The sequence below is a fragment of the Capra hircus genome, chromosome 26 (assembly GCF_001704415.2).
Source record: "Capra hircus breed San Clemente chromosome 26, ASM170441v1, whole genome shotgun sequence".
NCBI classification, from domain to species: Eukaryota; Metazoa; Chordata; class Mammalia; order Artiodactyla; family Bovidae; genus Capra; species Capra hircus.
Window position 1 is genome coordinate 34,390,855 of NC_030833.1, and position 16,814 is coordinate 34,407,668.

Below are 16,814 nucleotides of genomic sequence, written 5' to 3' on the forward strand. Positions count from 1 at the left end.
AGCCAAATACCCTGGGGGCTCATTTTTCCAGAAGAGGACCTACAGCTGGGATGTCCCATGCGGGGCCCAGATCCCTCATGTTTGGGGGAAAACCTCTGTAACTGTGGTTATTCTTTCATTTGGGGGTCACGCACCTAGGGGTCACCAACCCAGAGGCATGGCTCCTGACAATACTGTGTCTCCGCCCTTCCAGCCCATCTCGCTGTAATTGCTTCCTTATATCTTTAGTTACTGAAGACCTTTTCTGGAGGGTTCTGGCCTTTCTCATCAATAGCTGCTCTGTAAATACTTGCAATTTTGGTGTGCCTTTGGGAGGATATGAGCATCCTACTCCATCATCTTGAGAACTCTTCCAAGAAGTGATTGGATTTTGAAGGGAGAGCCAACAGTATTTCCTGACTGGATATGGATAGAAAGCAAAGAGAGAAGTAAATTTGATTCCAAGGTTTTGGGCCTTCCAAAAACTAGGATGGAGTGGCCTTGAGCTGAGAAAGACGGTAGGAGAAACAAGTTTGAGTGGGAAGCTCAGGATCTCAGTTTTGGATGTTTTCAGTTTGAGATGCCTTTGCTAAGAAATTCTATTTGGAGACTTCCTTATGGTCCGGTGGTTAAGACTCTGCACTTCGACTGCAGGCAGCACAAGTTCAATCCCTGGTCAAGGAACTAAGACCCTGCATGCCGCATGGCAGGGTGAAAAAGGAAAGGAGAGAAGTGCCCATTTGATGCGGAGATTTTGAAATAAGCAGATGAATATGCAAGTCTGGAGTTCAGAGGAGAAGACGGTACTGGAGAAACAAATGTGGGTCCCAGATCTGCCCACCGACAGATCAACACCAGCTCTGGGGCAAGTTGAGCCCCTCAGCCAGCCATACTGGGACTGGGCCTTACTTATCAGCAGGCCAACACGAATTTCAGTACATCCCAGATCCTGTAGCCAACTGTGTCAAGAACTGGCCCCACCTACAAGCAGTCCAACACCTGCTCTCAGACCCCTCGGTTCTGCAGTCAGAGACTCTGGGACCTGGTCCTATCTACCAGTGGGCCAGCACCAGCCCTGGGACACCCTAAGATCCAGTCCCACCCACCTGCAGGCTGACACTAGCTTCTGGACACCCTCAGGACCCTATAACCAGAGACTTTGAGATCTAGGTCCATGCACTAGTGGATCCAGGATCCCCTAGATCCCTGGGCTCTAGCCCCACCCACTATCAGGTCAATACTAGCCCTGAGACCCCTTAGACCCTGACCACTCCCCCACCAACAGATCAACGATGGCTCTGAGATACCTTGGCTATTCAACTAGCTGCCCCAGTTTCTGGTCCCACTCACCAGCAGGCCAGCACCAGCTTTAGGACACCCCAGAACCCACAGCCAGCTGTGTCAGGAGCAAGCTCCTCCTGCCAGCAGGCCAACCCTAGATCAGTTGACCCTACAATCACTATTCTAGAACCTGGCTCTGCCCACCACTGAGCCAGCACTAGCCTGGAGGCTCCTGGGGTGCTGCAATCAGCTGCTTCATGACCCAGCCCCACCAACCCACAGCTAGCAGCCTCCACACAAAGCAGGACCGGTAACCAACCAGACTGGGAGCCAGCCATACCTACCAGACCATCCACAGTAGTCAGCCCGCCACAAACAAAAGACAGGCAGCACCCACCTGGGGGCACACCGATAGCACATAGACTTGGCGACCAGAGGGGAGTGCACTGCTGGGACTCATAGGATGTCTCCTACAAAAGGCCACTTCTCTAAAGTCGGGAAATATAACCAACCTACCAGATACATAGAAATAAAAACAGCAAGTTAGGCAAAATAGGTGACAGAGGAACATGTTCCAAGGGAAGAAACAAGATAAAATCCCAGAAGAAAAACTAAGTGAAGTTGGAGATGGGCAATCCATTCAGCAAAGAAATCAAGGTAATGATTACAAAGATCAAAGAACTCCAGAGAAGAATGGATGACAGGGTGAGAAGTTAGAAGGTTTTAACAAAGAGAAAACACAACAAAGGAACAGAGGTGAAGAGTACAATAACTGAAATGAAAAATACAGAAGAAGGAGGGATTGTCCTGCTGGTCCAGTGGTTAAGAATTTGCCTTGCAACGCAGGGTATGTGAATTTGACACCTAGTCGTGGAACTAAAGATCCCTCATGCCGCAGAGCAAGTAAACCCGCACACCACAACTAGAGTCCATTGACATGACAGAGATCCCATATGCCAAAACCAAGACCCAAGGCAGCCAAATAAATATTCAAAAAATACACTCGAAGGAATCAACAACAGACTAAACGATATAGAGGAACGGATCAGTTAATGAGAAGGGTGGAGGAAATCACTGAAGCTGAACAAAAAAAGAATTTAAAAAATGAGGAAAGTTTAAATAAAGAGACCTCTAAGCAGCAGCAGCACCAAGACGATATCAAGCATTCTAACATTTGCATTATAGGGTTCCCAGAAGGAGAAGCGAGAGGGAAAGGGCAGAGAACATATCTGAAGATACAATAGCTGAAAACTTCTTCAACCTGGGAAAGGAAACAAACCTCCAGGTCCAGGAAACACAAAAAGTCCCAAATCAGGATCTACTCAAAGAGATCCTTATCTAAAATCCTCATCTAAAATTATAACCTCCCTAGACTCCTCAGTCCTCTTCCCTGCTTTAGATTACTTTTCATCACTAAAATATATCTTATCTTTTTCCTTTGCTTATTATCTGTATGCCACCCAGAACATAAACCCTGTGAGGTTAAGGATTTTGTTTTGCTATCCACTGTATCCTCAGTGGCTAGAACAGTGCTTGATATATATTCTTTGCTCAGTAAATACTTATTGAATGAATGAGTCCATCTTCCTTCAGTTGGCTCAGCAGTGAAAGCACAGGGTCCTAAACCACTGGACTAGTAGGGAATCCCCTGCTGTTGGTTCTTATCCTTTAAACATAATCAAGTCCACTCTAGTCTGCAACACTCTTCCTTTGACCTAACTCACCCCTCAAGTCAGCTCTCTTTCCCTCCACCACCTCACTTCCTGAGTCATGTAATAAGCTCAATGTTCCTACTTTCTTAATATCTTCTGTTTAACCTCTTAATATTCTACTAAGTCAGTTTCCACCAAGAATATTCATAAGCTCCAAATTCCCAAACCTGATCACATCTCTTCCACTGTAAAAGGTACCATTAGAGTTTGAAGGGTTTTGCTGGAGGGATTAAGGGTCTGTGGGCAGGAAATACTATAGTGGGCCTCCCAACTCCCAAAAGCCTTAAACTATGGGGCAGGGGTCGAGGCGGGAAGTGTGCTAGAAAAAGAGAAAATACAATTCTTCCTCTCATTCTCCTTCTTGCCTAATCGGAAGATTTGGCACTTCTTCTAGAAGCTTTGGTCTCAAGACACTCTCTTTCTTGGCTACCAGGTTCAGACTCTCCTTGGCTTTCTCTTACCTTTCTAGGCTTTCTTTCCGAATCTCTCTTCTTAAGTCCTTTCTCTTTCCATTCCTTTATTGTTGGTATTTCCTTGGGTTCCGTTCTTCAGCCTCTCTGTTTTCATTCCCTATAGTTTCCAGAGTGACTCATACTTCAAATGTTCATATTTTCAACCACTGACTCCATGCTCCAACTCCAGCTCCCATTATCTCTTGATTTTGCTCAAACCTCTACAAGCTTTAGACTCAAATTTCCAGCAACCAACAAAATAGCTCTGCCTTGATGTCTTATAAACATCTCATATTTAGCATGTGCCAGGATGAACTTATTATCTCTCTCAGCCCCTGCCAAATCCTCTCTCCCTCCCCCATTCCTAGTCTTATCCATAAATATGTATTAACCCAATCATCCACAGCTAAACTTGGGAATAAATCTTAACATCTCCATCTCCTTCTCTCCCAAAAAACCACCCACACTCTACCTCAGACTCTACCTTATAAATATTGCTTAAATCCAGCCCCTCCCACCCATCCCCCTCCCCTGTGTGCATGCGTGCTAAGTTGCTTCAGTAATCCAGCGATCCCATGGATTGTAACCTGCCAAAATCCTCTGTCCATGGGACTCTCCAGGCAAGAATACTGAAGGTGGGGTGTTGCCATGCCCTCCACCAGGGGATCTTCCCAACCCAGGGATCGAACCCAAATCTCCTGCAGCTTCTGCATTGCAAGTGGATTCTTTACTGCTGAGCCACCAGGGAAACCCACCCTCTTCCCCTACCCACCATCAATGCCTTAGGCAGGTCCCCATCATCTCTCACCTAATGGACTACTGCCAAAGCCCAATACTAGTCTCTTCCCATTGCTCACCAACTTCTTGGTTCATTCCTGCCACAGTATCTCACAAAGCCAAGTCTTATGACCACTAAGTATGATGATTGCATAACTGAAAATACTTTGATATACGCTCTCACATTCTTGTAAAAATCTGTATCTGCATCCTAAAAAAATATTTTTTCCCTCAAAAACTGTCAGTGCATTAGTATTAAGAAATGATATTAATGGCAAGCATCACCTCTTCTGAGATAAGACAGCATGACCAGGGCAAATAAGCAGAGGTCTCAGATGGCCCTCACGATACTCATTAACTTGGAGCCAACCAAAGCACACTGTGGGTGCTTCCCTTGTGGTCCAGTGATTAAAAATCTGCCTTGCAATGCAAGGAACAGAGGTTCGATCTCTGGTCTGGGAAGATTCCACATGCTGCCGGGCAACTAAGCCCATGTACCACCACTGCTGAGCCCACACTCTAGAGCCTGTGAGCCACAACTACTGAAGTCCGTGCACCCTAGACCTGGTCTCAGTGAGAGGCCCGCTTGCGCAATTAGAGAAAGCCCTTGCGCAGCAGTGAAGACTCAGTACAGCCAAAACTATATAATTTTTTTTTAAGTGCACTATGGGAGACGAGAAGTGGGACGTGATGGGAGGGGAGAGGGAACTCTTTGGGAAGCCCCCGTGTTTGTTGTTTGTCTTGCTTTGTTTTGCTTGTTTGTGTGGGGGTTTTTGCCTCTGTGAACTGGTAACATTAGGTCTACCATGAGTATACAGAGACTTAGAACTGTTCTCCAAAAATGGCATTACTTGGCCAAGATACTAAGCAGTGGGACAGGAGCTCACTCTGCAGTTTAATGGAAGTTTGTTCTCAGTAGAAAAGGGGGAAAGCAAGAAAATGGGCCCAGAGAAGGGTCCTTCCTGAATGTCTTTATGCCTCTGGACAAAAATATTGACAGAATCCTGACACCACTAGTCTCGCTATCCTCTGAAATATGACTCTATGGCAACAGAACTTTTCTTTCCTGGATCCTAGTGAGATTTTATGGGTAAAGGACTGAGATATCTTCCCACTCACAGAAGGGGGACCTAGAATTTGGTGACTGTATTATTTCAGGATCCAAATGGATCTAAGGGAGTCAAGGGGAGACCACTCATTCCTCATCTCCAACGCTGAACGAGGGTGAATCTCCCTTAATGCTTCCTTAAACTCCTTTTAGAATAAGATGAAAAACACTGTTGACTTAAGAAAAATGCCCAACGTGGGAGTTGCAAGTTACGTTTTATTTGGAGCCAAATGAGGAATATAGATGCAGAAATAGCATTTCAGACAGCCCTGAGAAACTGCTCCACAGAGTGAGGTGGAAGGTCAGTACATATGTGATTTTGGTGAAGGGGGAGTACATGCACTTAAGCATATATTTTTGCAGAAGGTTTCTGCTAATCAAAAGAAGCAGAAACAAAAGAAGAAATTTAGTGCTTTTCTAGATGAGATAAAAGAACTGGGCTCATAAAATCAGCTTCTGAAAGTATCTATCTGAAGACCTGTTCTGCCAGTTTTTCCAGAGCCTCATTTCTGCTCTCTGCTCTGAACTCCCTTCAGGGGATGTTAAAAGCCAGCAGCTGCAGCAGCACATGGTTTTATGCTTGTAAAGGTAGATGGCAAGGGCCAATGTGTAGTTACAACAAACACATTCATCCTTGCACACATACAGAAAATACCTCTTTTCTTTTCTTTCAAGGATAAGGCCTTCAGTTCAGTTCAGTTCAGTCGCTCAGTCGTGTCCGACTCTTTGCGACTCCATGAATCACAGCACGCCAGGCCTCCCTGTCCATCACCAACTCCTGGAGTTCACTCAGACTCGCGGCCATCGAGTCAGTGATGCCATCCAGCCATCTCATCCTCTGTCATCCCCTTCTTCTCCTGCCCTCAATCCCTCCCAGCATCAAAGTCTTTTCCAATGAGTCAACTCTTCACATGAGGCGGCCAAAGTACTAGAGTTTCAGCTTTAGCATCATTCCCTCCAAAGAAATCCCAGGGTTGATCTCCTTCAGAATGAACTGGTTGGATCTCCTTGCAGTCCAAGGAACTCTCAAGAGTCTTCTCCAACACCACAGTTCAAAAGCATCAAGATTAACTAAATTTTGCAATAAGGTAGAAAAAATGGTAGAGGGAAAGCCTGCTTCCAAAAATAGATATGATGCAGGAAAGAGAGGAAAATATTTATTTATTTTTTGGTTGGATATAAGAGGATGTTGCTTTGAGAAGAGAATACACTGAGATAGAAGATTTCATGGAAATCTAAAATATTGCAATTGAATGGAAGTTCATACTAGAGATAATTAAGGAAAATTGAATCAGTGATATAGAGAATAATCTTAGGGAAATATTGTCAAAATACAACGAAAAATAAAGGAAAGAAAGGAAGAAAGATGGAGTAAGTTCAGAGATAAGAGATCCAAATAATAAGTCACTGAAGAAGAAAAGCAAATGAACAAAATATGAACACTGATTCAAGTTATGACCAGAGAAATCTTTCTTGCCCTAAAGAAGTTCTGAATTTGGAAATCAAGAGGGTTTACCATTTTCTAAGCAAAATCTATAAAAGAAAGTCTATACTTGGTTGTCTTACTGTGAAAATTATGTCAGGAGTAGAGAATAGAAAATTATTCAAGCTGAAAAACAGTGTCCTCAAACTTCTTTACAGAATCAAACTCCTCAAAACAATAGAGGAATACCTCCAATTACTTGAAGGGGATAAGGTATCTACATTTAGACAAGTTGTCACTCTCTTACCACATTGATGCCCTTCTAAAAAATTACTTTCATAGGTACCAGATCATTATGAAAGGAACTAAAATTAAGAACTCAAAAATAAAGACAGTGAGAAAAGAACTACATGGAAATTAATTAAATTCACACTAATGGGTATAGGGTTTCCTTTTGTGGTTCTAAAATGTTCTAAAATTGATCATAGTGATATCTGTACAATTCTGTAAACGTGTTTAAAAACAATGAATCATTTTTTTTAAAGCAAGTATCATTTCTCTAATTGTTTAAGCAAGCTTATATACAGGTATTTTGTTTTAAAAAACATATGTATATAAGTTTTCTCTTACAGTAATTCATTTCAAGAGCAATTTCATTATGTATCTTCTACAGAGCCCTAAACCGAGGCAGCCAGCATATTCAAATAAACTCCAAGGAGTGGGCATGCTTCAGGCCAGCTCCTCATTAGAAACTCCAGCATGGGGGCTCTGGAGACCAACACGTGGAAGATCTTCTAGGGAGAGCTGAAATGTTCAGATAAGTGAGTTCTAGAAAGAAGGGGTAGCTGGGGGGCTCTGGATTTGAAAGAGACACATGTACCCCAGTGTTCATCACAGCACTGCTTATAATAGCCAGGACATGGAAGCAACCTAGATGTCCATCAGCAGACCAATGGATAAGAAAGCTGTGGTACATATACACAATGGAATATTACTCAGCCATTAAAAAGAACCCATTTGAATCAGTTCTAATGAGGTGGATGAAACTGGAGCCTATTATATAGAGTGAAGTAAGCCAGAAAGAAAAACATCAATACAGTATACTAATGCATATATATGGAATTTAGAAAGATAGTAACGATAACCCTATATGCGAGACAGCAAAAAAAAACTGAATCATAGGCTTTAAATGTGTTAATTACATGGTGTGTGAACTATATTTCAAAATAATAAGATCAACAACTATGGCTTCAAATGTCAACCTCAGCACTTACCAACTGAGAGACTTTAGGAAGGTCAATAAACTACTTATTCCTTGGTTTCTCATTTTGTAAGAGAGGGACAGTACCAACTTCAAATAGTTGTTTGAGAACTGCAAGTGGACTGGAACAGCATGTGGCTCAGTACACTCTATAAACCTGTGGGTTAATGAACTCAGCCATCACCACACCCACGTATTAAATACTTACTGTATTAGTTTCCTAATGGCTGCCATAACAAATTACCATAAACTCAATGGCTTAAAACAACACACATTTACTCTTATAATTCTGAAGTTACCAAGTCTGAAGTCAGTTTCATAGGACTAAAATAAAGTGTGGGCAGGGCTGCCTTTCCTTTTCCATCTGCTTGACGGCATTCTGTGCATTCCCCATTTTTTGGCTGTGGCCTCTCTCTCTGTCCAAAGCCAGTAGCACAACATGTGGCTACAGTGACTGCACTGCCTTCTTCTGTGTCAGGTCTCCTTCTTCCTCTTTCTTATTAGACCATCCGTGATTATCTAGGATAATCTTCCCAGTTTAAATTCCTTAATTGAATGACATCTGCAAAGACTCTTTTTCCATATAAGGAAACGTTCATAAATTCCAGGGATTCAGCGCTGCAATCTTTGCAGCCTACCACCATTATTATATCAACCAAAAAAGAAGAAAAAGAAAATAAATGTATGAAAAAGCCTTTATGATTATTTGCAAGTACACACACACACAAAGCAATAAATAAAAAAGACATTAAGCAAAAGATGGTATCAAGAACATTTGACACAGCTTACATTAGAAAATATAAGTACTGTACACTGTGCTTAGTCGCTCAGTCATGTTTGACTCTTTGTGACCCTGTGGACTGCAGCCCACCAGGCACCTCAGCCCATGGGGATTCTCTAGGCAAGAATACTGGAGTGGGTAGCCTTTCCCTTCTCCAGGGAATCTTCCCAACCCAGGTATCAGACCCAGGTCTCCCGCCTTTCAGGCAGATCCTTTATCAGCTGAGCTACCAGGGAAGCCCACTGCACTATTACTTTCTATTTACCAATCCTTGTTCACTGGAAGCTTTTAAAGTTCTCTGTATCCTGCCTGTTCAGTGCAATGCCTAAAAAACTATTTTGCTGATGACACATGGCTTCAGATGTCTTTTGTGCATGCGTGTCTGAGTCTTTATCCACTTGAGCAATCCTGTTTCAGTTTTATAGTTCAGAAATTCTGACCCTCACCTCCTAAATCTTGCCAACCAGATCCACCTCTTGGCTCTAGCCATGGGGCCTGCAATTATTATTTGGAAGGGAAAGATCTGGCAATTTTCATTCACACCACACTTCAATACTTCCTAAAATTATGTAGCTATATAAAGTTATTCTGCCTAAGATGCTGAGAATTTTATCTCCTCTTCTTTCATCATTCTCAAAACTTTATTGAACTACTCCTTCTCTGCATCTACTTTACTTCTTTTTATAGTCTTAAGTCTCCATCACCACTCCCCATCCTTTTCTAATAAGCCGTAATATAAAGTGATTCCCTGGATTCTTTCTCCTGGAATGAAAATGCGTAGGTAACAATAAAAGCATATAAAAGTTAATGCACATACACTATAATTTCACATAGGAGAAAATTATGGTTGAGGAGGGATTACCATATAATTGAAATGACTGGATAAATTTACAAATATCCAATTTCATATCTTAAAAACAGAATACATCTTACTCACAAGCATTCACAAATTTGTAAAACTTCACTACATGCTTTGGTTCAAAGAAACCTCAGAATATTAAAGCCATATTCTCTAATCCTTGTGGAACAAAATGAAAAATTAATTAAAAATTATGACTTAAATAAAAATGACAATTACTTGGCACTTTAGAAAACTTATTCTGGGTTAAGAGACAATAAATGCAATATCAAACTTTTTTGGAAATATAATACCATAGATTAGAAATGCATTGGATCTATTCATAGTTGTAAATCTCTGTATAAAAACGTTAAGATTTCAGAAAAACTGTTACAAATATAGCATAAAAACTTGAATATATTTATTATATCAAGAGCTCACATAAATTAATTTCAAACATAAAATCCAATGAGTAAGAAACAGGCAATGAGAGAGCATATAAAAGGAGAACACTATGTGCAAAATGTCAAATTCACTGGCGATTAAACAAATACAAACTAAAACAACATAAAAGTGGGTAAGACTATGAAAAAAAAACCTAATCTCTCAGGGATGTAGCAAAACAGGAACTGTTGTGGAAGCACGAAGGGTCTCACTTTGGTAAAGCAACTTGCTGACAGTAACCAAGAACTTCAAAAAATTTTACCAATTTTAATCCAGTCATTCTGCTTCTGGGAATCTATCCTCAGCATGCAACCCCACACATGGAAAAACTTCACACACAAAGATGTTTACTGGAAATGGCAACAGACTAAACGTTCAATTACAGGGACATGGTTAAACTATGTGACTATAAAAATTATGCGAACAAAGACTATGCTATGAGGCAGAAAATACCTGTCCTTTATTACTGCACTAGAAGTCTGGCTTTAAAATTGTATATTCAAGCTCACAATCACAGTGCCATCTCTTAATTTTGCAAAGTCCTAATCTAGTAAGTGCTAAAAGAGGGAGAACCCGGGCTAGAAAAAGGAGCTGCAAGGAAATACACCAAAATACTGTCACGAGTGATTGTTTTTCTTTTCTTCTCCAATTCATATTTCATGTGTTTGCTTTTTTTCAACAAGTATGTGCCATATTCCTTACATCCTCATGGATATAAAGGAATTGTCCACATCCTTTCTGTGGATTAGAAGGAAATACCTCTTTATGTAGGGCATGTACTGCCATCGTTCCTGGGTCTCTAAATTCATTTTGAAATTCCAGCACAAAAACTGTGGGATGGAAATATGTTAGCCAAACTCTTTCCTGCCTTCTCTACTCTAACAACTTCTCTTTTCCTTATAATTCCTTCAAGTTTCCAAACCTAAAGAAATTCCATCCATCCTCCCTGCACTCACTTTCCTCCTTTGTGTCTGGGATCCTTCTCACCTCAATTCTGCAGTGCAGAGGGTGTCCCTGCCATGTTGCTCCCAGCCTCAGAGTTTGGAATCCTTGCTAGCCCCAGCTCTCTGGCACTCCAGACACCCAGCAAAGTACTCGGGCAGCCACTACTTCCCAGGTTGGAGGCAGAGAATGAAAGCAGCTTAAGGAATCTTGGAGACACAGATAAAAGGTGGGAGATAGTCAGGAAATCCAACACAGGGCCTTTTTTGTGTAATAACAGATTGTACGTGATTAAGATTCAGATTTTGTTTCTTGTGTGGCAAAATTCTGGCATATACACTTACTGAAAGAACAGATGAATGAAAGAATTAGGTTTTCTATCATCCTGCAATGACAGAGTTGATCAGTAACTCCAAGTGGTAGCTTCAGTGGGTGGAGGTCTGCGGAGGGAGGGCTTGGTTGTTCGGTACCAAAATAAGTCCTGAGACTAAGACATACAATGAACTTATGACGTGGCAGTTGAAATGTGGCCTAAGTAGGGGCAGATTTACTGCCACCTGGGAGCTTGCCAGACATGCAGAATCTCAGGCCAACACTCTAGAGCTGCTGGACCAGAAATTGTGCTTTAACAAGGTCCGCAGTGACGCACACGCACTGCACACTGACGTATAAGAAACACTGTCTCAGAGCACACACACACGCTCACCAAGACAAAGATGGCACCGCAGCCAATCTGCACTTTCATCAAACCATCCAGAGGTTTGATGTTTCTTCACTGCAAGGGCTGCCCTCAATTTTGGTCTCCCTCCAAACTTTTTCAGGGAATGGAGCCCACAGGAAACAGACCAGGGGATGTGCCCCACTCTGCACAGGCAGGTGGGATTAAACATTAATTCTCTTGAGCATACCACTGATTATGGAATCAGAAGCAAGCAAAAGACCACACAAGGGAGAAAACACACTTAAAATGTGGTTTGGCCAAGTACAAGCGAGACCAGTCACTGCCATTTGTAAAAACTGTTTACCAAATGGGCCCAATGATCTTGCAAGACAAACTTTGGATTTCTGCCTTCAAATCTCCAGGATGAACATGTAAATAGGTTTCCTACTTGAAACTTAGAAAACGTGGAAAAGAGCTTTTTACTCTTAAATCTAGCCTGTAGTTTAGGTAAGAGAGAAAACTGGTCTTTAAGCACCGAGGGACTTGGAAGATGCTTACTGCGGGCTCCAGACTCTATTCTTCTTTCTGGGTCCCACTGAAGTGCCCCATCCTTTGAGAAGTTTTCCCCAAAATCATCACTCCTTATTCTGGTTCCCGGGAGATTTTCCTGAAACTTTTAGTATGGCTCTTAGGGAAGGAAGTACGAGAACTTAATCTATTAGGAATCCAGGCTTTGCCACTGGACTATAAGGGTCTAAATTCCCCCCTTTGTCTATGAATATTACTAGCTGGGTGACCTTGGCCAGGTAACTTCCCTCCACAGCTGTCAGATGGAGAAACCTGTATCACAGGAAGTTTTCGGGAAGGTTACATGAGATAACGCACATAAAAATGACAGTGCCTGCCACATAATAAATTTCCAGTGTTAGCTATGATTATTAGCACTTCGCAGAGTCTGGCTTCAATTAGAGTTGGTTGTATGTATGTCTGCCTTCCTTGCTAGACTGTGAGCAAATTGTTTACACCCCACATCTGCCACAGGGTCTTACAAATGGAAGATACAATAATATTTGTCAAACGGGTTTGAAGGTATGCCAGGAAGAGGAAAGGGAGGGTGCTGGAAACAAGTTTAATGTACTTTTGATTTTATCCAGGACCAACCTCTGCGATACTTGTTTGTCTTCCATTTCCAGAGCACATTGTCTCAGACTTTGGCTGCTGTAAATGGGGCTGGAAGAACACTATTTCTGCAACCAGATGCTCTGTTCAGCGATATGAGGTAGTGCTATGAGGCATCTGAAATCTCCAGTTTGGTCCTGGGCTGGAAGGGGAGTTGGGGGCTGAAGTTCAGCCAGAGCTAGACTGGCTAAACTGGGTGCCCTAGCTAGCATAGGGTCACATCAGCTCTGAGGATCACCCACCTAGAAGAGATGTGTTTTGATTCTCAGTGTATTCACCTAGAGGGATGTCTCTACATACTGCACAAAAGAGCTGTTTGTACCAGCAGGACTCCCCTGCAAACTCTGAGGGCCCCTTGAAAACCAGCCTACTGACACTTGGATGAATATCAACTAAAATAATGTCACTTTGCTTACTATTTATTGAGCACCCATTATGTGCTAAACACTGTGCCTGACACTGCAGATCCGAAGGATAAAGAAATTACAGTCGGGGAAGGTTGGGAAGTGATGCAGAAAGCAGGAATATGGACAAGTACAACAAGTGCCACCTTAGGTGTGAGTACGGAGGTAGTAGAAGCATCCAACAGAAGGCTCAAAGGGTTGGAGGAGGCTTGGAGGAGGGACTAACAACCAAGATAAACCAAGGAGCGATCACAACAGCTAACATTTATTGAGCACATACTACATACATCTGGCCCTGTTCTGAGAAGCCTGCTTGAGAACCCTCATTTAGCACCCTGTGAGGTAGATAACATTATTCTCTCCATTTTAAAGATGAGGAGACTGAGGCTTAAAGTAAATGGTGGAGCTAGATTCAAACCAAGCTGGAGCAGCTTGGTTCCAGACTAAACGGGAAGGAGAGAGCTAAATCAGCCTTAAAGGCAGAGACAAGTGTCTTGCAACAGTCTAGAAGGAGGAAAGACGCTCCCCAAGTCCCTTGAGGAACTAAAAGTGTCTGGGGGTGGGGGCAGAAGTTCCAAGATGACTCAGCTCCATCTGCAGGTTAGAAGGGAAACCAGAGGCAGGGAACAGTCTGCTGTGGACTTCTGAAAACTAGCTGTGTGACTCCTGTCATCTAACCCTTCTTGGCTTCAGTCATAAAAGGCAGTAATTGCCCTTTCATAAAAGGCAATAATAAAAATGCCTGGACTCTACCATAGAGAATGGCCACAGGCACCAAATAAGAAAAAATGCATGTAAACTTGATAGCAAAGCGCAGATTGCTTCACAGACTTGAGATTTCATCAATATCATTTCCCCAGTAGCTTCAAAGATTTGCAAACATAATCAACAGTGTCAGGGCAGTAGCAGGAGACTTTGAATTGGAGCAACAGAATGGGGAAACAGCCCCTTGGACCCTGTGTCCATCACCTGCATCTAAACTCACCGCTTACTGTGTGATGCCAAGGCAAGCTACTCTCTCACTACCTCAACGCCATCATCTGGGAAATGGGGGTGATGATAGCATTCACTTTATAAGTCGCAGGGAGTGGCTTAGGACGGCTCCCAGCACAGAGGAAAGACGAAAATGTTAACAGCTATCATTTTTATCATTATTAGGAACTCTATTGGCTACTCATCCCATTCCTCCACATTCGATGTGATAAAAACACATGGGGATACTAGAAACCGGAGGTGATGAAGGTTTACAATCCTACACAAGCACGCTGCTGCAGACATTCTTCCTGGCTCCCATGGGCTGGCAAGCAGCTGGCTCTCTGTGTTCTCTGTCCTGGCAGAAAATGCCCAAAAGAGGTAAAAGACAGAGATCGCACACCATCTGTGCAAACCAGGCTGCTCTCCTAGTTTTTAGACAGAATCTAAAGTCAGTCAGTCAGATAAGCCTTACTTTTTTAAGATAAAACTGTTCTTGGAGATTTCCCTCCCCTCACCCCACCCCACCCCCATACTCATGCACACTCCCCCACACCTCCCAAGAAACGTTTAGCCTTTTGCAAGACACACTCTGGGGTCCTGTTGAGACAGCCTCTTGCCACATTAACTTCTCTGTCTAATTCCAGGCAGAGAAGTCTTTGCTAATTTCACAACAGGAAAGCACGCAGGAAATTCGAGAACAAAGCAGATCTACAGGGGCAGCCCAGCATCTTCCAGCAAACGCGGTGAGGCACTGACCCGAAGCAAGACGACTCCGGACTGCAAAAGAGGCAGCTGCCTCCTAAACTGTGAGGGGACGGAAGAAGTCTTTTGCCTCTAAAAAACCAGATCTGAATACCAATTGCTCATAAATATTCATGAGCCGCTCCAGCTTGCTCAAGAGTCACCCTTGACTGTAACCCTGGAGCTTGGCTTTGTAAAATATTCCCCAAAGTTTTTTTCTCTCTGCCTCCTCTCGGAAGGAGAGGGTGGGAAAGTGTATATAGGGCTTTTTGCCTCTTGCTCTTTCAAGTACTTGCTTTTGGTCTGGGCTTTTGGTTTCCTTTTTTTGTTTTTTTATTTTTATTTTTTCCTGGTCTTAAGGATTCAGATCAAATCAATTTTGCTCTTACCCCTTCTATCTTCCATAATTGGCAGCTTTTGTTTTCTTCCTCTTTGCTCTTTACTTTTCAGCCTCTGCTTGCTGTGGTCGGTCTCAGTGAAAGAGGTACTCAAGGAACAGAGATATAACAGACCCTCGGAATCATGGGAGGGGCTAAATTAGCCTGCCCCGTTTCGGAAGGAACCTCAAACCCTATGTCTTTTTCATTGACTGAAAGGACAGAATGCCGAGGAGTTCAGCAGCTCATTCCCCTAAAGCTTGCCTGGGCTGTAACTTTTTCTATCTTGAGGCAATGTGTGTTCAGATTTCGCTTCAGAGTTTCCCCTCTCTCTTTGATACAGAAATCCATTTCCCCCCTTGAAAAATGTATCTTGTCTGCAAGCAAATTAAAAAAAGCGCGATTTACTTTCTGCAATTTTGAAGCAAGCTAACAAGAAACTTGTTACCTTGATACCGGCTGGAAAAAGGATGGGACTCAGGAACAGATCTGCTGGCCCCACAAATCCGATTACTTCTGGTTCCCTGATGAGCAATCCCTTTTTGGAGTTCATTACGCCAGAAGAGCACTGGGTCGCCCAAGCAAAGGACGCTGCGGCTTGAGAAACCGTAGTATTGGTCGGAAGTCATGGTGGGACGGCAGAGAAGGCTGCTCGCTGGGAACAGCTGTCTAGCTGTGCTGATGCGAATTGTCTACCTTTTCCAAACCTTCACCCCCTACCTCTGAAGTCTTATAGGCAGGAATTGCCACATCCAGGCTTTGCCACGATGACCCAAATACAGACTGACCAAAGCATTAAAAAGAAACGGTGTCTATGAAGTTATTTTGAAATCAGGATAAGAGACAACCCACAGGAAGGTAAGTTCCCAAGTCTTAAGGCAGCGTGTTTGGGCAACTTCTCCCTCCAGGAGGCTGTCAAACTTTAGCATTTTAGGTTTCAAAGAGACCTGACGGGTAGTCTAAGCGACGATAGAGATGTGGGGATGTTAAGCTACAAGTTCATGTTCGCGTTGAGGGCAGGGAGCTGCTCTCTCTTGTTACCATGCTCTCCAGCACCTGATACAGTTTCTCCCACAGTGTAGGTGCTTAGTAGATTTTTGATGAATGGTTGAGTTAATAAATAGCAGCCAAGCAGAACATAAATCTGATTTCTACATTGTTTCTTCCACGTGAGAATTTGTGTCTAAAATCGGTTACACCATAAAACATTTTGAAAGTGAAAGTGAAAAGTTGCTAATTCCCATCTGACTCTTTGCAATCCCACAGACTATACAGTCCATGGAATTCTCCAGGCCAGATTACTGGAGTGAGTAGCTGTCTCTTCTCCAGGGACTCTTCCCAACCCAGGGATTGAACCCAGGCCTCCCGCATTGCAGGCGGATTCTTTACCATCTGAGCCACCAAGGAAGCCCAAGAATACTGGGGTGGACAGCCTATCCCTTCTCCAGGGAATCTTCCCAACCCAGGAATTGAACCAGA

At 43.0% G+C, this 16,814-nt stretch overlaps 1 protein-coding gene across 2 annotated transcripts in view; it reads right to left on the reverse strand.

Annotated features, from left to right (window-relative positions):
• ENTPD1 (ectonucleoside triphosphate diphosphohydrolase 1) overlaps positions 1-15,983 on the reverse strand; it is a 99,999-nt gene extending 84,016 nt beyond the window's left edge. The window contains exon 1 of one of the 2 annotated variants that reach the window (XM_013975163.2): positions 15,784-15,983. In XM_013975163.2, coding sequence (XP_013830617.1) covers positions 15,784-15,964 — 181 coding nt within the window. In that variant the 5' untranslated portion in view covers positions 15,965-15,983. Of the gene's footprint in view, positions 1-15,347; positions 15,429-15,783 lie in introns of those variants that run through there. The other variant, XM_005698264.3, reaches the window with a different exon arrangement.